At 34.6% G+C, this 26484-nt stretch overlaps 1 protein-coding gene and 1 long non-coding RNA gene across 3 annotated transcripts in view; both read left to right on the top strand.

Annotated features, from left to right (window-relative positions):
- Positions 1-15074, top strand: part of LOC133518764 (neuroligin-4, X-linked-like) — a 96189-nt gene extending 81115 nt beyond the window's left edge. For both annotated transcript variants that reach the window (XM_061852458.1, XM_061852450.1), the window contains 3 exons: positions 2745-2896; positions 7844-8002; positions 9229-15074. In XM_061852458.1, coding sequence (XP_061708442.1) covers positions 2745-2896; positions 7844-8002; positions 9229-10087 — 1170 coding nt within the window. In that variant the 3' untranslated portion in view covers positions 10088-15074. The remainder of the gene's footprint in view (positions 1-2744; positions 2897-7843; positions 8003-9228) is intronic.
- Positions 15075-17805: 2731 nt separating this feature from the next.
- Positions 17806-23040, top strand: LOC133518756 (uncharacterized). Its single transcript, XR_009799524.1, has 2 exons — positions 17806-20335; positions 20371-23040. It is a non-coding gene; the product is annotated as an uncharacterized LOC133518756 (long non-coding RNA).
- The last annotated feature ends 3444 nt before the right edge of the window (positions 23041-26484 follow it).

Below are 26484 nucleotides of genomic sequence, written 5' to 3'. Positions count from 1 at the left end.
AAGCGTGAGACTTTCCATCCGGAGGCCGCGAGTTCAAACTCCAGCGCATACTGATGAGTTTTAGGAACACATGCACGATATATCATTTGGTATTTACCAGTCGCTTTTCGGTGCCGGGAAATATCGTGAGGACACCGAACTAATCCCAATAAAGGTCTACCTATAGTTGCCTCTCTGGGTTGGAAGGTTAGATCACAGTCCCTGTCGTAAAAACTAGTGCCTACATGAATTCTGAGATTAGTTGCCAAGCGGAGCCCAGGCTCCCATGAGTCGTGACCTAAAGCCGGGACAACGCAAGAAAGATTATGAGAATCTAAAATTTGTAGGGTTACTCGTTCCTAGTGTTCCTACCGTGTGTAGGACGCTACGCGCTTGCGTGTCGCACATATTGCATTTAACAAACGGGTCGATTCGAAGAATGAGATACAATAACGATAAGTTCTGGTTTAGATAAGTTCTCATTTAGATATCGTTTGTATGTCGTATAAATGACAGAAGCAGCTCGATTCGGGCAACCAATGTCACTTTGACGTCACAAATATCGTAGATAGGTCTTATTGGGATCACAGCGGATTCGAAATAAACGTAAATTTTGACGTGTCGTTTAGCCATCGATCTTTTTAAGATCTTAAGCATGTCTTAATCATTCTTCGAATCGGGCCGAAACGCAATTTTCGTAAAAATGCAATTTCCATTACGATCAGCGAACTTAATTTCGAGAAAACTAATTATCTATTCGCCACTGAACTAATAACCGTCTAGTATGAACGTCAGCCAGAAACCGGAGCTCTATCTTAATTGGTTAGCATCTAGTTAGCAAAGCCTGCTCTCTTATAATATACGATGTAAACTCTCAAGTGGCCTCATTTGTCTTCAAGGATGCCGAGGCTAACGAGTTCGTAACCAAGTATGGGGTACTTTGCGAAGGTAGGAGAACATGTTATTAAATAGGTTTTTTTCTTCTTCAACTTATAAGGATGTCGCCTAAAACAAATATCCGTCCGAATGACTGTTGTTCTATTCGCCTGAAATTAATATAGGTACTCGTAAGTATGTTATTATAATATTACATCATTCCATACCAGCCGCGTCAATTTTAAGTTTTCGTCTGTAGTTTTCCGTGGGAAGCATATATAAAGACTTTTAATTAATAAGTACCTAGTTAATATGAATAAAATAAAAAGCTAATTATGGCTAATGAAAATTAAGTATATACTGCGTAATAAAATAGTCCCGTTAAAAAAATACAGTGTTTAGATACCTACTTAAAATAAAAATTAATTTAATAGAATTATGTTGTTTCAGCCGATTAAAATTAAGTATATGCTTAGATTTGATGTTTTCTGCAATCTACAAAAAATCCGTTAAAGATTACTATTGGATTGTTGAATTCAATATTTCATGACCCTACCCTACCTAAAACATCAACAATTTTTATTCGTCCTTGCCGTGGTCGTCTTTCAATATGTACTATATAGTTTTTTTTTTTTAATAATATTTTATCGTATTATATAATATTATACAAGAATAAATAGATTTATTATTTTTAGCATAAAATTAGTTGATTTGTTATGTAGGCTGCATTACTACCTATGCATTTCAGGGTCGATACCATTCCAAATTAGAAAATCGTAAAATAAATGATGAAATATCATTCAAAAAAAAAAATAACTTGGCGATGCACTCTAATTTAATAATTGTAACCTACTACCGAGTATATTGCCTGAATTGTTGCTACCTACTAAATATTTGGATTTACCGGAGTAGCTACCTACCGATGTATTTCCTGTATTTAATATTCACGAACAATAATTTGAAGCGAACGATCGAGAAATGAAGGACCAATATTCGATGCTGTTTGAGTAACCAGAACCGATTTTAATATTACTCAAATAGTTAGTACTTTTGCTGATCGATCCATTTCATCTTTTTACGTTCGTTTTACTCAAATCAAAAAAGTGGATATGGTATTATGCACACTTCATTACTAATTAAAATATATGTATTAACTCTTACCCCAAGAAAGAAAGATAATACTTTTAAATATATTTAGGTGTATAAACATTTATACATTTAGCTCGGATCAACGTTTGCTTGTTTGCTTTATGACTGTTGCTACTTTCTGCATAAATTGTCTACTGCCCAGATTGAAATGGTACAAATATAGGTAAAAATGAGACCTTAGTGCCTCTCTGTTTTCTCTGTTTTTGTATGATATAAGAGGCAAACGAGCAGACAAATCGCCTGATGGTAAGCAATTACCGTCGCCCATGGACACCAGGGGGGGGGTTGTATTTTTAGAGCAGGTGCACGTTTGAAGAACTTGCGCCGCGTTACCAATTATTTGTTGAAATGTATTGCTTTTAACGTGAGAGTCAGGATGGCGGATGGAAACAAGCAAATAAAAAAGTACACTATTTGTTTTATACATAATTTGTACTATTTAGTACCTCGTTTAAAAAAGGACAGGAAAGGAGGTACAAGTTTTACTAAGTTACGTATTACCAAATATAAGTAACCCATTCAATCTCATACATGAAAATCAATTCTTAAGGAGTAAACTCCAATAAACTTCAAAACATAAGTCATTAGCTGTAGTAGTACTTGTTAGCGCCTGCGGAAATTTAATAGCAATGTGAAGGGTCTTAATGTACACCCACCACCCTGACTCTCATCTTTTAACCAAGAGGAGACTCTCTACAAGTACCATTTGATATTCATAATGTCATGATTTTCGGACACAGCGACAAGGCTGCATCCATGGCGAAGAGCTGCCCTACATTTTCGGCGCTCCGCTTGTGGGCGGGCTGGCTCACTTCCCCCGGAATTACACTAAAACTGAAGTCGCATTATCTGAATCGGTCATGCTATATTGGGGAAACTTCGCCAAGACTGGGTAAGAAATAAAAGATTTTTAGTCTATTAAACTGTACGGATGTGTATTACGGGATTAGGTCCATCTATTTCTAACTGTACACAACAAGTTTCATATGGAAACTCAGAACAATTTAAATTTTCAATATTTAAGGCCTGTACCGAAAAAACTGTAAATTACAAACCCCTCTAATTTTGTTTCTAACTAAGATGATTACGGCATTCTTACCGCGATAAAAAGTCTTATTATTATATTATATATTCCAATATAAATCATTCTGGTTTTACGCTGTTCGACTTTACACCAGTAAATAGAAGAGATCACTGAAAATTGGGCTTTTCCAAAAACCAAGAAAAATTTGCAACATCCTACATGCTTGATTTCGAAACACTAAAAATTACCTCAAAGTTTCGTGCATTTCGTAATAAATAACTAATTTAGTATGTTGTCTTTTGAATAGAGGCCTCGAAGCGGCAGATCTTTAGGAACAATTGACCCTGGGCCCATCTCAAAGATTTCTAATAGAATTTGCGAAAACGAAGCATACCTGTCATAATTATTGTAAAAACTGGGGTAGATATGCGGCTAAAGTGCAAATAACTACGATGAAAGTCAATTCAGTTCTTCGTACGAAGGTTAGGATAACTAAAGTTACAGAAAATGTGTGTTACTTAATTCTAGGCCAAGTCGAAAATCATACAATTTTCTTCGTACAAAAATCGCAATTAGTCGTTGACATAGAATAGAGTAAGAGCTCCAAACGTCCTGCACTGCCGTTCTCTCAACCATTATTGGGCTCAAATCAAAATTGTATTAAAAGAAAAGAATGAAACAGCCAAAAAACATTAACAATTCCAGCAGGTGACGGGCTGATGCAGGCAAATAAGAAAAACGGGTCCGTAAAAAACTGTCACAGAATGCGCTAGGAAGAAGCTGCCCATGACTCCTACTGAAAAAAAAAATGAATAAAAAATCTGACAAATATCTAAATCAAAAGTCGCTTTTTATTGTAGTTATTCTAAAAAACCTAGTTTGTTCTCAATCGCATCAGTTTTTTTCATTTGAAATTACCAGTTTTTTTTTCGGTACACTCCTTATAGCTAAGTCTACACTATCTTGTCAATCAGCACAATCGGAATAGAAAAAAACCTCGAAATATCTTGGACAGGCTTGAAATTTGGTATGTATGTAAATTAAAGACCCCTTATTCATGTCCATACCATTTGACATTTGGGGCCTTCGAGGAATCGCAGCCATCTTGGAAAATGTGTATCATCCTGGAGAAAATCGTGTGGAATTTAAAAAGCTTCCGTTTCGCCATACACAATATTCACATAAATCTCATAGATCTTGAAAAAAATAGAAAAAAAAAAAAAAAAAAAACCTATACTTCCCTTGATGGCGTCTGATCCTCGTGGTCCCTAAAGCTCTGATTTTAAGGAACGTTAACATGGATCCCACAGATTGTATGTGTCAAATTTTATTACTGTCACTATTGTTTGAACCCCATTTAAGACCTAAAATCTGTTTTTGCAATCACAATATTTAGCCCTAAACATGATTCCTCTGTTTGTTTAAGGCATTTTGTATTGAATAGCACTCGTGTACCAATAATGGATCTACTGATGTCTGTTTTATTGAAATCCGCTCAATAATTTAGGTGCTAGAAGAAAAAAAAAATTAATATTCTGCATCCTCTCAAGGCGGCTCTACTGATTTTTCTTTAAAAAAACAAACAGGTTGTGAAGGGCAAGAGGAATCTACCGATATGTCATTTTAAAAAATCCAGCTAGTATCCTAAGCTACATTCTGTACTAAATCATCAGTACTTAAACCCATAATAATCTTACTTTCTGGTGAAGTCGCAGTCAATTCAAATGTTGATATGGGGGTAGATCATGTACAAATGTAAACACAAAAGTGGAATTCATGTCCCTCCGAGTTTCCTATTAAAAGGATGTCCACTGAAAGTGTATAAGTGCTAAACCTAGATTCAGTAGGTAAGTATTTTCTATAACAAAATTTATATTTTTTGCATAGATATCTGGGACTTTTTTTGTAGAATTTAATAGGCTTTAATGTTGTCTAACACCATATTTCCCTAGATGACGTAGATTTTGAGTAAAACGCGAATTTTACCAGGATGGTACACATTTTCCAAGATGGCTGCGATTCCTCGAGGTCCCCAAATGTTAAATGGTATGGACATGAATAAGGGGCCTTTAATTTACATACATACCAAATTTTAGGATTGTCCAAGAAATTGAAAGGTTTGTTCTATTCCGATTCTGCTTAAATTCAATTTCAATTTATTTATTTATGCGAACATACACAGTTGTCATGGTTACATGTCAATGGGGTGTTATAGGTACATATAGTAGCTATTAAGTGTACATGCATGTATGGCCTACCACAATATGGCATGCAAAAATCTTACTCTAACTTAAAATAAAAATAATAATCCAAATATAATTAAAATGTCGAGTTATCAAAATATTCATTCAGATTATAAAATATTAGTAGAAATGTTTTTAATTTTTTGGAAATGTCAATAATATTGTCACATTATCTAATGTCCGCATTTAAAAAATTATAGATTTGAATTTCAATTTATTCAAGACTTCTTTTGAAATGTACATATTTTTTTGATTCTGGTAATTGTATGTCAAATTTGTCTTAATCTAGGTTGGCTATTTTTATATTTACATGCAAATTGGATCTTATTTTTATAATCAAAAATACAAACTAAGTATATATAATGTGACATCACTGTCAATATTTTATGTTTGACAAATAGGGGACGGCAATGTTCGAGTGGCCTCGCCTTCTCAACATATCCCACAGCCTTTTTTTTTTTTAAATTAAAACAGTCTACGTGGACACTGTTACCCCAGACCTCAAGATCATATTTCATTAAGCTTTCAAAATATGCCAAGTAAACTGTTTTATGTACAGTATAGATGAGCTTAACATTTTAGAGAGGCGTTTTAGGGTGTAACAGGCGGAGACTAGTTTTTTTTAGAAGTTCTATATGACTGGACCAGCGTAGTTGGCACTGAATGGCTGCCACATACTTCGCTACTACGAGTATACCTACGTACAGTCAGGAAAACTATTACGCCTGCATACATATTGGTATGCGGAGGTACTAAGCTAATAGTTTTACTGACTGTGCTGACCCAAAAAATAAGTAAGTTTCCTCGTGTGATATTAGGTGTATACATTGTGGAAAAAATTAATGGGCCCTGGAGGGAAGTGCATTTCTTTTTATCGGTGGTCTCGCTCGGGAATTAGACCAACTCACAATAAAAAAAAACACTCGATATTTTATTCCGCTAGTTGATATAGTTCACGTTTATGTTAAAAAATTTCCAAGAAACATTCGGTCTCACACACTCGTGTATCGAACAAAATATCTATAAATCATCGAATCAAAAATCATAATTTTAAATAAACGTTATCGTAGTAAATTTGGACAAAATCTAAAACATTGCCGTTCCAATTTATCCGAAACCTTATGGAGTAATTGGAAACAATCCGCGGGGGAAATGGAAACACTGAAGATTTTCAACCCTGCCTATGAAGCCGATGGTCCTGGATTCGAATCCCGGTAAGGGCATTTATTTGTGTGATGAGCACAGAAAATTTGTTCCTGAATCCTGGATGTTTTCTATTGTATATTTAAGTATTTGTACATATAAATATCGTTGTCTGAGTGCCTACAACACATGCCTTCTTGGCTTGCCGTGGAACTTAGTCAATTTGTGTAATAATGTCCCTATAATAATATTTAATTATGTCTAGTATCACTTTTTACGTTTTTTTTTACCCCAAAGCATACATAACAATTTGCGAGGTTAAATAAAAATCGACTCTTAATTATAATGTAGTAGGAATCATTCAGAATGCAAGATTGGGAACTTTCTCAATTCTTTAGTTCCTAATTACTCCAAGTAATTAATATCATTCAAAGAAGCGCTGGTGGCCTAGCGGTAAGAGCGTGCGACTTTCTATCCGAGGGTCACGGGTTCAAACCCTGGCTCTTACCAATGAGTTTTTCGGAACTTATGTACGAAATATCATTTGATATTTACCAGCCGCTTTTCGGTAAAGGAAAACATCGTGCGGAAACCGGACTAATCGTAATAAGGCCTAGGTGCAATAGTAGACCTGCCGTTCTCAATTCCCCCACTCTCACCAAACTATTTTAGACAAGCAAATTGTGAAAATGCGTAGAATGCAGTTGTGTTTCTTTAATAAAAATTATAGTATGTTTACTATAAATAAAATGAGCTAGTTTAAAGTTTTAATGCACTTTCCCTCCAGGGCCCGTATATACATACAATTCTCCATCCTGTATATACATACAATTCTCCATCCTGTATATACATACAATTCTCCATCCTGTATATACATACAATTCTCCATCCTGTATATACATACAATTCTCCATCCTGTAATACATACAAGGTGCCCGTGAGCATTGCGAGAGATTTTAACGGTGCATTCCTGATGGCAACAGAAGCAAAAAATGTTATAATACTTTTTGTGAAATTCGAATAAAACTAAAAAAAATTTGTTTTTATTTTTCCCCTTTTTTTTTGAACACTCCTACATAAAACGTAATTTTTATTGATAAACACATAACCTAAAATTAACTAAAAAGTTTTTATTTTATTTTGGGGGTAGTCGCTCGAATACATTTTTTAAATTTTTCGATGTCAATCAATAGGTATGTCCAGACTAGACCTCAAAGTGGTAATACCGCAGTCAAAAATGTGTTTTGTACCGACTTATGGCGAAAGAATGATTTCGAAAAACATTTAATTAACTCTGAAACTAGGCCTAATCCAGATAATTTTATTTGACATTTTAGTTTCTAAATATTATCAGGAATGCTTAGTTAAAATGTCTCGCAAAGCTCACGGGCACCTTGTATAATAATTGTAATCACAATGTCTTATTCAGAAATCCAAATGAAGCCCAAGAAAGTGATCCCATACGCGCAGGAAGGCAGGAACGGGCAAGGATGAAGAACATTGAATGGACGGCGTATGAGGCTGTACACAAGAAGTATATTAGCATCGATACAAAGTCCAAATTGAAAAATCACTACCGGGCACATAGGTTTGTTATGATTTACTAAATAGGGAAGTAATTAAATGACCTGCCATTTATAAAACTGATCTGCAAAAAAAAACCGTTATATCATTTGGACGGCATACAAACATTTTGCTGGCAATAAATAAAAATCGAGCTACAACCCTTGTTCAGCAAATAATTCACAAACGGTCAACATTATAAACAATATCGATCTGCTTCTGTTAAAATTTATCTGCTTAATAAAGAGTTCAGCTGCAAAAAGATTATTTCGTCAGCAAGATTTAAAAATTGGGTAGAAAAAAAACAGTTAGCAATTAGTTTAATTGACGCGTATGCATATTAAAGGAATGGTAAACTGATATAATACGGTATCTAGCGTTTGATTGTAAAAATCAGAGCACCCCACTATCCACGTGGTCTTATCTGTCCTACCTCTAGAGAGCAATTACGAAAACGGAGGCGCGGAGGGAGGGTACCCCTCGCCCGCTGTGACGGAGCACGGGAACGAGTCAGTCGTGCGGCTGAGGCTGGTCGCCTGCGACCTGCAAGCCGAAGCTGCGGAGCCGAAAGTAGTGACCGTGCTTCGTCACGCGAGGGCAGAAGGGCTGTTCTTCCGCAGCGCCGGAACTACCCAGATCCAACAGCTTTACCCTGCCGCAGTTGCATCCCAGCCCCCTCACCTATCATACCGTCCATATTGTAAATTTTTACGCTTGAATACACCCTCTCAAATAAAGAGCTAGTTGCGCACATTTTATGAATGGGCAGTAAGTTTTTGAAGGACAAAATGAAAGGGAAGTAATCAAATGATGGCCAATATTTTTTTCTATAAAATCAGCTGATGGTAGGTGAATCAAAGGGGGTAGGTTAGGTTGGTTAGAAATTTTCTAATCAACTGATTTATCAGGTAACCAATTTTTGCGGATCGGGTAAATTGTAATTCATAATGAAATAATCTGCTTACCCACCGATTGCTTATCAAAATTGTATTCATGGTGGATCACTTACTGCCGATCAAATAATTTATTTGCCAACCAAATCAATTAAGAGCAGCTCAGTATCACATTAATTGCGAACTGGTTTAGAAATACTCGCTAACCATAAGTTGCTGACCAAGTATACATTTTGGCTAACCAAATATATATTTTTGTTCATCAAAATAGGAATAATTTGCAGATTAAATGATACACAATAGAAAATGAATGCTTCCAAATGAAGATAAAAAAAATAACACTTTTTTTCATCCACAGGCTTTCATTCTGGTTAAATCTAGTACCAGACCTTCACCGGCCGGGGGGAGAAGATGTTCCGTCGTCTCATCACCAGCTTGATAATGACGATCCGTCTCTACAAGCGACTATAAAAACATATAGTCCGCCGCTTAAGAAAACGACAGATTTAATCCTAATAGATACAGGAGTTCCGACTAAGTTACCTATACTAAACCTAAATAATATAACTTCACCATTAAACTTTAATAATATAATTGGAGTTAATGCTCCAACCCTAAGTACTGTAGGAGGTATAGATGTTCATAAATCGGAATCACCTACTAACTCCCCGCCAGAAGATGGATTTGCAGCATATTCAACTGCATTAAGCGTGACTATAGCTATAGGATGCTCGTTATTAATTCTTAATGTTCTCATATTTGCGGGCGTATACTATCAAAGGGATAAAACGAGAATGAACGGTCAAGATGCTCACTCGAATGGCTCACATTTAAAGAAACGGGTTGAAAATGGTCAAATGCCTAATAATATATGCGGAGATCTTGAAGGAGCTCTTACTTATCAAACGAGCCTCAAAAATGACCCCGCAACAATACTCAGTCACCATCATACACATTCTCATCACCAATTGCCTCCGCCCGAGTTTGCAGATTTGCCGAGTAATAATGTTACAAGTATGGCTACATTGCCCCGCGCACCACCTCCACCTAAATTGGGAAAAAGTAATATAAATACATTAGCCAGTGGCCAGTTGCCTGAGAATCAGCCTTTGCTCTCTGCACATCAAATGCAAATGATTAACACCAGTACTTTGACTAAAAAGAACACACAGTTGAACTCCAAGTCAAACGTGACGATGGAAGAGCTGCGTGTGTGACGCCAGCGCGCCTGACTGCAACGGGCTGGGAGTTGCAGCGATGTGGTTCACCATGATGAGATTGTGTGACTTGAGCCGGACCTTCTCAAGTGTCTTACAGATTACATATAGTCTGACGAGGTTATCTCGGTGCCACTTTGAAGGTGTATTGCTTAACTTGACTGACTGTAAATTGATGGTGACATAGATTTTTCTGTAAAAAACATAAGACGTAGTAAAACTACAGTGAAATAAAAGTGCTAAGGCACTAGTGTAGTTAAGTTAAAATTAATACAATAATGTTTGTAAATATATGTAAATACGAAGCCCTATTGGTGTGTAAATATTTATGTAGTAGACAGTTCAGTGGCATATCCATCCTTATAACAACTATTTTAATTATAATAGGGTGAGTTAGTACTAATGATTGTATGGCGTGTGTAATAGTGTTAATTTCAGTCTTTTATTAAAATAATTTCTATAATTTCGTTTTAAGTAACGAATTTTACATATTAAGGCAAACATTTAATAGTAGACTGAAATAACGACACAGTGAATTTAATAACATAGTTTTAATAGAGTCGATCATAAATATTTAAACGTTACAGAACACCAACTTATTGCTGCTATAAACTAATTACCTAGTAGAAGCTGTAATCGATTTGTCACTACTAAGTTAATGTAATAGTTGTGTAATCGTTATCATATATGAGCTGAATTAGATATTAACTGTAGAAACAACATTTCCAGTTAGTTACTTTTAAATTGTACGTATCGACTTCATTGTTTATTTCTTTGGACGAATTTATAGTAATGACAAGAATTAACTGTTTATAAATAATAAATATTAATAACCTTTGATATTGCATAAATTTTGCCTAACTTTTGAATATTTTTTAGACTTGTTGCTTTAATACCTCCTGAAGGTTTGTTTACTTATTATTATTACAATTCCAGAAAAGTGAATATTATGCAAATGATTTCCTTAGCCAGCGTAGAAGTCTAGAGGCTGACTTGTTACTGATATTTCAGTTATATCTGTGTGTCTCGCTAGTTAAGTTTGTACTTATATTGATGCGAAAGAAAAACATATGTATCAATAACATATTAAGATAGGCATTAGTGGCCTATAAAGTACGAGGTCTCTTAATTGTGTCGTAACCCGGACACATAATCTAAGAGAATTTATGTCAAATTGCGCAACGTAGTAATGATAATAATGTCGTATTATACTGAGTGCAAACCCCACAAACAGGATATCTCAGGGGCGCAGTCGGAGCCGCTCGTTGGCGTTTCTAGTGAGAATGTGTGTAAACACATGTAGCTACCGTTTACTACTCCCAACAGCTTGTGACTCGCAAATACTTAACTGCAAGGGTCTGCCATCTGGTGTAACGTTGAAACTGACTTACCATGAACGTATCATGCGAAATAGTTATTTACGATACAAGTGCGGAAAGTAGGAAATTCGCAACGAGTGGTGATAAATTAAAACACGACCGAAGGGACCGTTCGTCCGCCCTTACGAAATATCTTCATTAGTGACGTACAATCAGCAAATATGTTCCCGTGCATTCAATTGTCCTTGGATGACTGTACCGTAGTGAACTGAGTCGAAGGAACACGATCAGACAGTATTTTCACCAAAACTTCCATATTTTGTTTCTACGGTTAATAACTAATTTGTTTTGTTTCTGACATAGACGGACCAATAGCTGTAAATATGTAAATAATTTAAGATAATCTTGTATAAGGCAGTAGAGTTCCCGTTTTATTTACATTCGAGTCCCTAAATTGTGACTGAACTGAAGTATCTATTCGTAGTAATATAACAATTTAAAGACAGAGTTTAAAATAAATGCACTATTGTTATTTTATCCTTAGTAGGTAAAACATGGCAGAAAATCTATGTTAGGTTTATTGCATTACTGCCTTGCTAACCGAGTACAAGGAAATATAACATTTTCGAGCATCTGTTCCGAACACGCAAATTCATCATTTTTTGTATGCGATTATAATGCTAAATTTATCTGATATATTTTTTTAAGGAAAAAGACCACGGTTAATTTTTCGTCGTACCGGGTGTTGCCAAAGATATTACGGGTACATATTAAAGCACCGTGCGTGTCTAATCGCAATTTTACTAAAACATTTTTTCCAAAGAATACCTATTTCAAAAAGGATTAAATAATATGCAAGTGCGATAGACGGATGAGTATGAGGGAGATAGCGAAATTTAGATTTTTTTAGCTATAGGTGCAAATCACTTCAGTTTTTCATTCGTCTTTTTACCTCTCTATCATAGCGTCTCCTCGCTTACGATATTTTAGAAGATAATAAAATTACAAGCTTTCTTCATCAATAAAGTAGTAGGTATCAACATCAAGTGCAATATTGCCAACAGGGAACTGTTGCAATAAGGAATTATACAACCACATTTTAAGAGTTCTTTTTATCGAAATCTTATATCTCATTATAGCTTTTCTAGTCAGACTCACGAGGACCTGATTGGCCTTCTTGGGTAATATATATGTGATCTCAATTAAATGAGAAATTGAACAAACCTAAACGTCATAATATTTACACATTTATTAAAACGCGCTTAGCCAGTTTCCTTAAGATTTAAATGGGACTAACTGCCACGCATTCTTTTAATTTTGAAGGCTGTAAAAAAAAAGATAACATCTTTCTTTATTATCTTCATTATCAATAATAAGCTCTTTATTATCAATAATAAGCTGTTAACTCGTATACACCTTCATAACGCTGTTCTTAAGGTTCTCTTAAACCCGTCGCATAGATCGTGTGCACTTCAAGGGAGTAGGTACCTGCACAGAGCTTTGTACGACTTTTTACTATGACGATTTGCGATAACTCGAAAATGGTTTGACTGATCAGGTTCGTTACAGTTTAAATTTTTAGGGTTCCGTACCCAAAGGGTAAAACGGGACCCTATCACTAAGACCGTTGACCGCTGTCCGTCTGTTCGTCCATCCGTCCGTCTGTCACCAGGCTGTATCTCATGAACCGTGATAGTTAGACAGTTGAAATTTTCACACATGATATATTCTGTTGCGGCAATAACAACAAATACTAAAAAACAGAATAAAATAAATATTTATGCCGGCTATTTTTGCCATTTTTTGCGTAATGGTACGGACCCTACGTGCGCGAGTCCGAATCGCACTTAGCCGGTTTTTTAATTGATTGTTTTTTTCTTATTTCTTAGACCCATGGTTCAAAAGTTAGCCCCACCCATTATTTTTTCGTTCAGAGCGATTATTTCGGAAAATATTCACCTAATCAGAAAATGTTTGTTGAAGACCCCTATTCGTTTTGAAAGACCTATTCAAAGACCCCCAACTAGAGTTGTTAAAAGACTAGTCTTGAAGACTTTGAAACCTTAAAAACCTTGAAGGTTCAGCTTCGAAGACTTGAGCGTTGCAAGTTTGAGCTCAAAAAAGGTTCAGAACCTCAACGACTCAAGCTTTTTACGAGCTCTTAAGAGTAAGTTTTTAAGACTCAGGCCTCATAGAGAGCTCAAGCTTTAAAAACTCGGGCCTATTGAAAGCTCAATCCCCGAACCTCGAAGGCCTGAGTCGAGCGTTAAGAGCTCAAACAATGAGCGTTCTAGGCAGAAAGTATTTTTATGTTTTTTTTTAAAGAATATTATGAACCTAACTACGTTGCCACTTTGTAGTCATGTCTGGGTGTAGTGATTAACAGATCGCAAAAAGACTGATGACACTCATAAAATTGATCTGCAGTCGAAATAAATCTTTAACTTTACGTTTAGAGGTATTGTTTATTCACTCTAATTGGTATTTTACAAACAAAAATGCGAGAAATTCCAAATATATGTTTTTCTTTTTCCCCGTTTTCACAAAAATTATTGTAATATTTTTTAATTCTAATGACCTCAGAATTACGCTGTTAAAATCGCTCGGGTTCCTCACGGGCACCCAGTATAACTATCAAATATGGCATAGATTGATCTTATTTGTTAGAAGCTTTTAAGACTTAAATGCTCCAAACCCTATAGACTTAAACTTTCAGAGCTTAGGGGGCTTTAAAGCTTGATGCCTAAAAACTCGAGGTTTCTCTGAACGTAAGTAGCAACGCAAACTTATTAATTTGAGGCTTATACGGTCGAGGCTTGTGACTTCGAAAAGGCCTTCGACACTGTGAAATGGAGCGCGTTGTGGTCTAGCTTAAGCAGGAGGGGTGTCCCTACCTGTATCGTCCGCATAATACGCTCTTTATACGAAGGTAGCACATGCAGGATGGTCCATGAGAAAGAGCTTGGAGCGCCGATACAGATATCAGCCGGAGTAAGGCAAGTGTGCCTTCTATCACCGCTTTTATTTGTGATTTGTCCCATTTTTCCGGTTTTCACTTATATCATCGAAACTTTGCGTCTTCGGGACATTACTTACATAAAACGAAAGCTGATTAAAATTGCTACAAGTTTAATTCTGTTAAATATTTTCGATATCTTGAAAGTTATCGAGATATTCTCTCTTGAAAGTTTATTTTAGGGCTCTCTTTTTATGTTATGTACACTAGTGAAGCTATTAGGCCAATATAGCTATTAGGTTTGGTATCGTTTTCGTGTACGTAAATCGGGAGTGCCAAATTCATTTATGGTATCGTATTGACACCTTTCCGAAATAAAAGTATTTATATAAACTTTAAACAAATACCGTTTTTTACCTCCTTTTCCCTCTTAAACCTCTGAACTGATGTAGTTGAAATTTGGTATAGAGAGATTTTGGTTCCCGAGACAGGACATATAGATTTTGTCTCAAAAATTATCCGTTAAAAGTGTGAAATGGGCTGTGGGGGCAATTCAGCTTTTTCACCAAACTGGAATTCCTGAGATTAATACTGATAAAGTTTAGGTTTAAATTCATGCTTGAAATCTTTTTCAACTAAAGCCAGTACCGAAAAAAAAAACTGTAAATTTCAAACCCCTTTTAATTTTTTTTCCAAGTAAGATGATTACGACATTCTTACCGCGATAAATAATCTTAATATTATATTATATTATATATTCCAATATAAATCATTCTGGTTTTACGCTGTTCGACTTTACACCGTTAAATAGAAGAGATCACTGAAATTTGGGCTTTTCCGAAAAGCAAGAAAATTTGCAACATCCTACATGTCTGATTTCGAAACAATAAAAATTACCTCGAAGTTTCATGCATTTCATAATAAATAACTAATTTAGTATGTTGTCTTTTGAATAGAGGCCTCGAAGCGGCAGATATCTAGGAACAAGTGACCATGTGCCCATCTCAAAGATTGCTAATAGAATTTGCGAAAACGAAGCATACCTGTCATAATTATCGTAAAAACTGGGGTAGATATGCGGCTAAAGTGCAAACAACTACGATGAAAGTTAATTCAGTTCTTCGTACGAAGGATAGGATAACTAAAGTTACAGAAAATGTGTGTTACTTAATTCTAGGCCAAGTCGAAAATCATACAATTTTCTTCGTACAAAAATCGCATTTGGTCGTTGACATAGAATAGAGTAAGAGCTCCAAACGTCCTGCACTGCCGTTCTCTCAACCAACCGGGCTCAAATCGAAAATGTATTAAAAGAGAAGAATGAAACAGCCAAAAAACATTAACCATTCCAGCAGGTGAGGGGCTGATGCAAGCAAATATGAAAAACGGGTCCGTAAAAAGCTGCCACTAAATGCGCTAGGAAGAAGCTGCCTATGACTCATACACAAAAAATTATGAATAAAAAAACTGACAAATATCTAAATTAAAAGTCGCTTTTTATTGTAGTTATGCTAAAAACCCTAGTTTGTTCTCAATCGCATCAGTTTTTTTCATTTGAAATTACCAGCTTTTTTTCGGTACACCCCTTAAATCGAAAATGTACACCATCCCTAATTTCATGTAAATCGGTTCAACGGTTATTGATTCCCCATACTAACGTTCACCCCACATTTCACACCGTCAAATGGTGATTTCGGTTATAAAAACTACCCTGTGTCCCGGGACTTAAACTATCTCTGTACCGAATTTCCACGAAATCAGTTCTGTAGTTTAAGCGTGAAAAGGATTAAAAAAAAGTATTTTTTCAAATTTTGTTTTCTCTTTGGAATATTGTTAATGTGGTTACCATAAATGAATTCAGCACCCCCGATTTATACGAAAACGATTACAAACCCGGCCTAGCAGCTTCACAGCTGTAGATATTAAGATAAAAATTCCAGGCATACCCTCAAACGAGTTTAGTACTATAATAAACATCTATTCGAAGTAGATTGCTTTCAAAATTCGTTGGCTAGTCTATCAAATATAGTTAAACGTAAGTTTTTTATTACATAAGTACAGATGTCAGTTATTTTTCTATCTGATATAAATATACATTAGCTATATTATTTCAGATAACATAATTTATAATTATTAACCTCCAGGTTTTTTTGTTGTGGTACATATTTTGTATTGCATTTTTGATATGTGTATATGAATGTTTGGTTTCTAAATTAGTAAATAAAAAAAACATTGAAAGCCCTAAATATACTTTCTAGATCGAATATCTCATAAGCTATACAAGATATAAGATACAAAAATTATACAAGATATCGAACGACCTGAGTCAAACTTGGAATAAAGGCCATGCATGGATAAGCTGAATCTGCCCCCAGCGAGTTTTGACTTGTAATTTTTTTTGGTGATGTGGTTTTATATTAGTAGCAAGTATGCAAAATATCAGCCCCCAAAAGTTATAGATTTAAAAAATATAGCGAGCCGATATTGACGTGCGTCACATATATTGTGCATATAGTAAAGGCAATTATGCGACATCAATAGGGTTGTTTCCAATTTTTGAAAAACGCTTGTATTGCGTTCTATATTAACTTAAAGTTGCACTAAAATTAAACTTTTATACTAAAAACGGCTTTAAATATGTTAAATTAACAAAATATATTTTACAGATGCTTTCGCGCCCAAAACGCTCTTTGAAAATTGTGTGACGTCACAGTTTACGGTTTGACACATAACTACATACACACGTAGAAGATACGAACTGTCAACTGACATTTGTCATTTGTTGTTTATCGCCTAACTGTCAACAGTGTCAATCCGAGAGTTGTGACGTCATCAGAATCTTCAAAGTCGTTTCGAGTTTGGTCACGTGACGTGTGCCAAAAGATATTTTAAATTAAAATATTTACAAAAATATGGTCATTACAGGTCCCCTAAAAGTAGTTTCACATGTTCTTATAATCCAAATGAATTTATTGGGATACAATTCTGCCCTAAGATTTGTAGATGGAAACAACCCTATTACAGGACACATTGCAATACATAAAAAAAATAAAAAGTACTTTTACGTCAGCGACACCTCCAAGTTTTTCACCAAAGCTAGCCACATTAAGAAGCTAAAAAATGAATGCATTAACTTAATTTTATCTGTGGTATAACAGGGTGTTTTTTTAATTGAATACATCACTATACATTTTCTTTACCCGCTCGTTAAAACTAATCGATTTAAAACTTTTTAGAGAAACGTGTATGTTTATAAAGAACACTGGCCACTTTCAAAAATTAAAAAGTATTAATTCCTTCTGTGCTAGTTAATTACTTGTTTTTTTTTTTATCAAAATCTATAACATTGTAGCCCCCAAGCTGATACTTTGCATACTTGCTACTAATATAAAGCCATATCATCAAAACAACAAACCCCCCCCCCCCCCACCCCCCCCGACTCAAGGGCTACGGCTGGGGACGTTTGATATGTTCACCTCCTAACTAGTCCAAACAAAGTCACGAAATCAAAATTTGTGTACAGCATTTCCCTTTATAACTTTTTTAGAGCATTCATTTCCTGGCCTGTGCGTGTATTTTTGATAATGATTTCAGTGGTAAATATGAAATAATTGTTATAGAACATTTTAATCTAACTCTTCTACGACTAAAACAGAATATATTATATTCATGTATTTCAAATGACTATATGAAAAGTTTATGATGCAATTCAGATATAAAAAAAACGCTTTTGGTTTACCTCGTTGGCTGAAAAGGTGGGTCCTTTTTATACAACACAAGCGTTATTGTGCTTACTGTGGGGTTTAGTCATAATGTCGCACCTATAATATTTGTTTATTAATCATATAAATAAAGTTAACTATTAGTTATAATCAAATAAATAAAAGAGACTGCCTAATTTATCTAAAGATTAAGGTCACATGTGCTTTTTAACGTAAGCCGAAAATAGGACCTAACTTAGACTACCTATTCGATATACTAACATGAACAGTGAGCTGCAATCTTAATAAAACTTCAGTGAGTAATACCACAGAATAAATAATAGTAGTACTGTACAGAAATGACACTTCCTACAAAACCGTAGTTTCACAGCGATTCAGGGACGAATTATGCTGTCCCTTTACAATGTTTGACACTATCTCTTTCGGCCATTTAGGATTGTCAAAATTCAAGTCATTATCTTATCTGTGGTCGTACACGTATAGGGACGTCCAGTTGTGCCAACCCTAACAATTGCTCGGAGCAATGCTGAGCCGAACGGAGCCGGGAAAAGCCGAAAGAAGGAGTGACGTCCAACTGGTAATACTAGTGCCAATTGGTTTAGTTTACCGAAGATAATTCAACCCTTGTAAAAGAGTAAGGTAAAAATAAAGAAGCCTCTGCCGTTTGTGTCCTAGTGATTCTGACTAGGAAAAAAATGAATGTTTATGTTCTTTTACCTTTATCATTTATGGGTTTAGGTATCAACTTTCAAGTCATGTAAGTATTGAGTAGTATTGGGACCTACTACTGATAAAGCCTGTAAACCGTGGTATTTGGCGATAGCTAGAATAATTTACGTAATTCTGTCTGTTAACATGGCGACCTCCCGTACCTATTCACAATTGCGCTTTCATATTTACACTTTAGCTCGCGAAGCAGAATATATACCTATACTTATCTATATGCGTATGTAACGTATTCTCAATTTCTTTACAATGTTACATTGCTACACTTATAAAAATTAATAAGCGAAGCCAAATTTTACACTAATACACATCATAATTATTATAGTATCAAAATCGAGAATGTGTAATTTTAAAGATTCTTCCCAGAGTGCTGATAGTATGAACTTAGCCCTTAAGATTATTTTTAAATAAATATGTAGATTACTATTCATAGCTACTTGTTTTTATACGAATAAGGATTTAAATTGTACACATTTCCAAAAGACACATCACATGTCATAAAGAATTGTAAGGGAAAAAAGTAGAGATACTAATAATAATTACTATTATTAAATATATTTATTTTACAAAATCGGTATTCCTACTGACATCTTATCTATTAAACTAACTGCATGTAATATATGTAAAGTCTGATATATATCAATGTTTTGTTTCTATCAGGAAGTAGGTCAAAACTTTACGTTACTATTTTTATTTTCCACTAATTAATTTTAAAAGTTTTCCTGTTTTGCACCTGTCCCTGTATAGTATTTAGTTATAAAGATCTTTATTTCTTATAAGAATACATGATATTCACTTACAAGAGAATTATTCTTTTTTCATGCAAAATACATTCTATCGGTGAGCGCACGCACACTTATAACATATAACTACTGTAGTGTAGGTACATATATGACTTAAACTAATAGTATACAAAATAAACGAAACAATAACATTTTAGTGGGTAAATCAAATAACTAAATAAAACAATTTGCAATAGAATGCGAGCGTAGTTGCTACGGACGGATATAAAGAGCGTGAAGGTGACATAGCGCTTTTTATTGTTCTTAATTTTATGGTATTTTTTGTTATAATGTGGGACTTAGTCAATTTGTGTAAGAATGTCCCTATAATATTTATTTAGTTATAATTGATAAAAGAGAACAAATAAAAGCAAATATAAATCTTAGTTATATTATGTTTATATGTATATTAATATTAAAATTAATGAGGTGGGCTATTTTTTTTTATCACTAAAATAACACATTTATTCAGCAAATACAATACTGATTATAACAGTAGAAATTAAATAAATAAATAAGTTAAAATCTGGTACAACGTCTGTCAGTCGGAGTGTAGAAGGGCGGCACCATCATCGAAACCAAATAATTTCGCTGCTGGCTTCCATTTGTGGCGGCTGCCTCGAATGCACATGCTAGTCGCTCTAATTATTGAAGTTATTATACGAGCTCTCAGCCAGCCCAAAACGCGAAACAATGATCTGTCCCAGCGAGATGCAAGTGCTTCCTCGAGGTGATTAACAAAGGTAATAATAATACGGTAATACGGTACGGTAGGTAGGTAGGTAATTGTGGTGCAAAAACTTCATCCACGGAGATGACGAGGGGTGTAAAAGTGGCATGATGCAACTCGCAGGCGTTGGCGTATTTGTTTTGCTTTTCTGATTCGGCAGATTTCAGGACAGAAACAACGGGGCGTGAGATGTAAGAGGGGGCGTCAGTGTCTACAACACGTATGTCAAATAACGCCTCCCTCTGTGCAACCCACACGCCACGGCATCCTAAATCTCCTCGTAGGCCAGTGTCACCTTCAGTGATAATGGGTTCTTTGACTACATTTCCCCATGCTTGTTGGCATAATTCACAAAAGAGATCCCTTATTTCATTGTGACGTCTCGTGATTAGACCGCCAGTTTTACAACAAAGGGCATGATCAATGTTGAAATCGTTGTTGCCGCATCCATCACAAGATTTTAGCATTGAGATTGGTGTTCGATGGTAACGTATTGAAAGGGCATCTCGGAATTCATGTGGGGACAGGTCAAAGTGATCTTTACTTGTGGGTATAACAGATAGCCAATTGGAGGATTTTGTTTTCATTTTGGTCATAATTGATCTTTCGAAGGCTCTTTTTTTTGACAGGTGGGAGATTGGTTAAAATAGAAATTGGTTAATATTTATTAGTGATATAATGTTTCAGCAAACTTTTACATGTAATAAAGGACTTGGCGTCTTATAATTATGTCTTTCGGTAATTTATTATATAAATCTGCACCTTCAAAGTATACTTTTTTTCCATAGTTTGTACGTGGTGGACGAAGAATAATTTGCATATCTTAGTTTTATTCTTTGAACTTCACGTTTTTTGGTAAAATATATTCTTATAAGATATCTATACATCTTTCTGTATAATTTTTCGTATTATTTAACTATACTTCTAGCACTAAACACTTTTTACTGATTTATAAGCGGGATAGATGCACCCGTGATATCCGTCCACGCGTAGGTACTACGAGTAGTTGCTTCGAGTTTCGAGTACGCGCCAAATGTACAAAATCCCACAAGCCCATATTCACTGTTTGGATATAATTTTCACTGTTCGTATTGAGCCCGCATCATTACTCAAGATATTGTATATATATATAAGGATATTTTCGGGAAGTATGTAGGTATGTATGTATATACTTTATTGTACATAGAAATATAAACACGAAAAACAGTTACAGAGTAAATTAAATACAACTAATATCCCTGTATGGGATCTCTTCCAGTTAACCTTTGAGGAATGAGTAGAACAGAAGTAACGATGAATGAATGACAAACACAAACAAAAGTGTACAATCAGCAATCACTGAAATTAATGAAATGCACGTTTTGAATACACATTGATACAAATATACATAAATAGAAAAATAACCATAAAATAATGCATATATATAATAGTAGTAGTAGTGGTAGTTTTAGGGCCTGGACCTAACAACATTTAAAGTTACCTCTGGGTATGAATTGCATCTAATTTCATATAATTAGTTATATTACCTATCCGTCAACGATTGTGCCCAAGCATATTTGGGCATCTATATCTCTGGAACTAAGAGGTCTACGTAGACCGATTTGGTCTGAATTTGTTACAAATTCGATCTGCTCAGTATAATTTCAAGCAATATTTGTTGTAAATTTTATTTTGCAGAATGTATATTTAGGTTTTTGTGAACACATTTCTCAAAATCTAAAAAGAGATCTGAATAGTCCGGGTCAAAGTTATGTACTACGAGTACTTGCCCCGGCGGGCTTTTGAGGCCATAAATTTAAATTTGCATTGATAGTAAAAAAAACACTATTAGCTTATTATATCTGACGACCCGTCTGGCTTAGTCGGTTGTGTTCTTGCCTATAAACCTTAAGGTCCCGGGTTCAGATCCTGGTAAGGGGATTTTTTTGTGTGATGAGCACGGATATTTGTTCCAGAGTAATCTGAATGTACAGTGCTTTGGTTTCGACTGCAATGCTGTAAATTATGTTTTCAATAAAAAAAATAGGTGTTTTCTAAGTATTTAAGTATTTATATAGTTGTCTAAGTACCCACAATACAAGCCTTCTTGAGCTTACTGTGGGACTTAGTCAATTTGTGTAGTAATGTCCTTAATATATAAAAAACCGGACAAGTGCGAGTCGGACTCGCCCACTGAGGGTTCCGTACTTTTTAGTATTTGTTGTTATAGCGGCAACAGAAATACATCATCTGTGAAAATTTCAACTGTCTAGCTGACAGACGGACGGACAGCGGAGTCTTAGTAATAGTGTCCCGTTTTACCCTTTGGGTACGGAACCATAAAAAACAGCATTGTGATTGTACTAATTGACTTCATGTTTGGTTAGGTACACATAGGTAACGTATTTATTGTTCTCGTTAGTCTTATAAAGAGTTTCACAATGTTGAGGCACATTGTCATTTTTCTCAAATTAAAACACAATTGATCAACACGACAGCACCAAGCACCATATGGTATCAACTTCAAATGATATTTCATCGGGGAAATGTGAAACTAAAAATCCTTACTCGTATAAAAGTCTTATTTAAGTATTTACAAAGCATTTCATTGTTTTTAACGCAAATGATTGTATAAATATCTACAATATCGACACCTACTTAGCATGTACAAAGACTTCATATTAATAAAATACTGAGATACCGACTTAAAATTACTTAATAAAATGGATTAAGAACGTATTCAATCTTGTTTCATTACATGGGTGGTGATTTTTAGAAAAGTGTACTTTTTACTTTTTTCAAAAACTAACATCTTATTGGGTTATTTCAACACAGAATCACGAGGACTCTTAAGTAAAATAAAGAAAAAAGTGTCCTCAGTTTTTCGTAAAAATTTTTGGGTGTCAGTTTCGTGACTGTCCTTATAAAAAGTTAATGAAAATACGTGACAAAACCGTCATTTTTTCAATATCGACAGTCCTCGTGATTCTGAGTAGAAATAAATAAAAATTGTTGGTTTTTCGAAGATTCGTAAAGTACATGCTCAGAAACCTACAAAAAAATTCAAAGTATAGTCCGGTAGAAAGCATGAAACTTATGTTACTATGTACTTATAGCCTACATCAATGCAAAATAATATTTAAGAAAAAAAACTGACTTCAATGAGAGAGACCGGTGAAAGAAAGATAATTATTGATTTTGGATATCATACAACGAAATTAAAAAGACAGCATCCTACGCCTAATTATGTAAAAAAGAGGTAAAATATTTTTTTTGTCACTGCACCCACCATGACACATTTCAGATTTGCTATAGAGCAACCATAGGGTTGACTGGTAAAATACCCGCAAAAAGGTATTTAAAATAAATTATTTCACACCATACATGAAAGTAAAGCACCAGATAATTATTAGAAAAACATAGATAGCAGTTATTTTTAGACAGAAGTTTTCTTTAATAAATAGGATAGAAATATAAATTATAACCGCGTTTCTCTGGTAATTGTATGGTTTAGAAGATCAGTTGCACTGCGCCTTTATTAAAATTTGTTTAAGTGTTGTACGTAAGTAACAAAATTAGCGTCATTAACCTATTCTAATTAGTAGTAGGGTACTAATTAGAATCCAAATGCTTGATTTTAGATAAAAACAACTACCCGATTTTTAAATAAAATATAATAGTAATAAAATGGCTATAAGTATGCTTCAAAGAGTTGAGAAGTACTCTCAATTCCTAATGGAATCCACCAACAGAACTCAAGCTTGACAAGAATGTGCCTTGAAAACCTAACTGCTTGACCAACATGCAAGGAGAACAAATTGCCAAACGTGAACGTGAAATGCGTCGTTGAGGGGCTTCGTTCTGTTCATCATCAGCATTTCCACTTCATAAAATGTCACTTCTACAAATGTGGATGCTTTATTTGTTGATGAAAATACTAAGATCACTATGCATATGCCTTTAACATTTCAGGATTTCCCTCGATTCCTCATGGACCCCATCGTCAGAAACCGAACGTGACAAAAAAATCTTGAAAATCTAATTTGCTTTACTAACACAGCGAAGAGGAGAAAAGCCAAACGTGAACTACGCGTCGTTGAAGAGTTCCATTCTGATCATCATCAGTAGTTCCGCTTCATCAAATATCACTTTTTTAAATGTAAATGCCTGATTTGTTAAAGAAAATACAAAAATCACATGTATGCCTTTAACATTTGAGGAGTTTTCTTGATTCCTCATAGATTCTACCATCAGATCTCGAGCTCGACTCAAATGTGTCTTGAAAACCTAATTCGCCTAACAAATACAATGAAGACGACCAATCGCCAAGCGGGAGGGAACTATGTGTCGTTGAAGAGTAATAGCAAATATATCCAGTCTTTAAAAAAAAAAAAACAAGTATTAAAACTTGATTTGAAACTTTTTCATACTTGTTTTTTTAGTATAAGCGATGTTTTATATGTTAATTTTATTTAGAAAGAAACACATCCTACAACAGGCGAACTTATTCCATAATACTTACATCATACATGCTCTACCAGTCAACCTTTGGTCAAACAGGCGGTACCGATAATAGATAGAATTAGGTCATTTAAGGACACATCACATACAACCATATAATTTAATAATACACAGGTATAAATATAAACATATACATAATATATGAAATCAGATAAACCTAACAATTACAACAACTTATATTTATTAACATCAAGTAGGTATTACATAAAGAGACGCAAATCAATCACAGCTATGCCCTATGCCCCTTCGTGTGGTTATTCATTTTATCTGCTTCCTTTTCCATACCTATGGCTGGCATTTATCATATATATATATAATATGTATTTTAATATATGTATGTATATGTATTTATATATCTTTTTTATTTATATTTGTATATGATAATTATATTGTTTAGTTTTGTGTTTATTCTGTGCTAGACTTCTTTTATTGCATCTATCTGGAACACCTACTGACATAACTTTTTTTTTATTTTATTCCGCTACCTAAAGGTTGTCTGGAAGAGATCGCTTTTTAGCGATAAGACCGCCTGTTGTTTACCTCTTCTTTATGTGTTGTATTATTTGTACTGTTTCTGTATTGAGGCGTGCAATAAAGTATATTTGTATTGTATTGTATTGTATTCATTAAATTTTTAGGGTTCCGTAGCCCAAAAAGAAAAAACGGAACCCTTATAGGATCACTTTGTTGTCCGTCCGTCAGTCTGTCTGTCTGTCAAGACCCTTTATCTCGGGAACACGTGGAGGTATCGACTTGAAATTAAAACCATGTAGGGTAGTACTAGTAACACAAAAAAATAACCGACTCACAGAAGATGAACGTTTGGCTTTAAAATCCAAATACTTAAATCTTGACGAACTTAACACGCTTAGTAGTATTTTTTATTAAAACTGTAACACTTCCCCGAGGCTAATATTTCAGTTCTAAGACAATAAATCTACGTATGCGGTCGTGAGCGGTCACCGCGTACATGCTTCGCGCCAAAAACATCGTTTGTATGGAAATCGTATTAAAATGGCCGCTTCAAAACATAAGCCTTTCGTTGCGTAAAAAAATAGAATAATTGATATGATGTTGCTTCGTATACATTCTTGACTATTTTTTCTAAAGTTTTCGTTATTTACTATTTTATTCTATTACATTAAATATGAGAAATAAGCTGTTCAAGTTATGGTTCCAATATAGTGCATATAAACCAATTGATGAACGGTGTTCAAGTTTTAGGCAAGATCAAGTTTTTTCAAATGCCGTTATTAATTCTCCTCAAAAAGGTAGATCATAACATTTTCACGTCTCAAATGAATCATTTGCTGATAGTTGATTTTTTAACCAAAAGATGGACGTAACTTTTTATATCTAACACCGTTATTTTAAGGCTTGTTTTGGTTGGTTCATCTACTTCTACTTATGCCTAAAACTTGAACGAAGAATATTACTACTTCAATTTCAAGCTTTTTGTCAAAAAAATTAACTCTAAATTCAGTTAGTTAATTAACCTAAATCAAGGCCAAAAGATGACCCAATTATTTTATAGTTATATCATGTTTTAGGAAGAAATCTATAAGATGAACGGTTTTATTTTATTTTATTTTTAGTAATATGGTTTCATTTAGGCAATTGCAACCATTAGTTTCTATAAAAAGCTGTATTTTAAATACTATC

Source organism: Cydia pomonella, chromosome 1 (genome assembly GCF_033807575.1).
Source record: "Cydia pomonella isolate Wapato2018A chromosome 1, ilCydPomo1, whole genome shotgun sequence".
In the NCBI taxonomy this organism is placed as follows: domain Eukaryota; kingdom Metazoa; phylum Arthropoda; class Insecta; order Lepidoptera; family Tortricidae; genus Cydia; species Cydia pomonella.
This window is presented reverse-complemented; position numbering and strand designations above follow the sequence as displayed.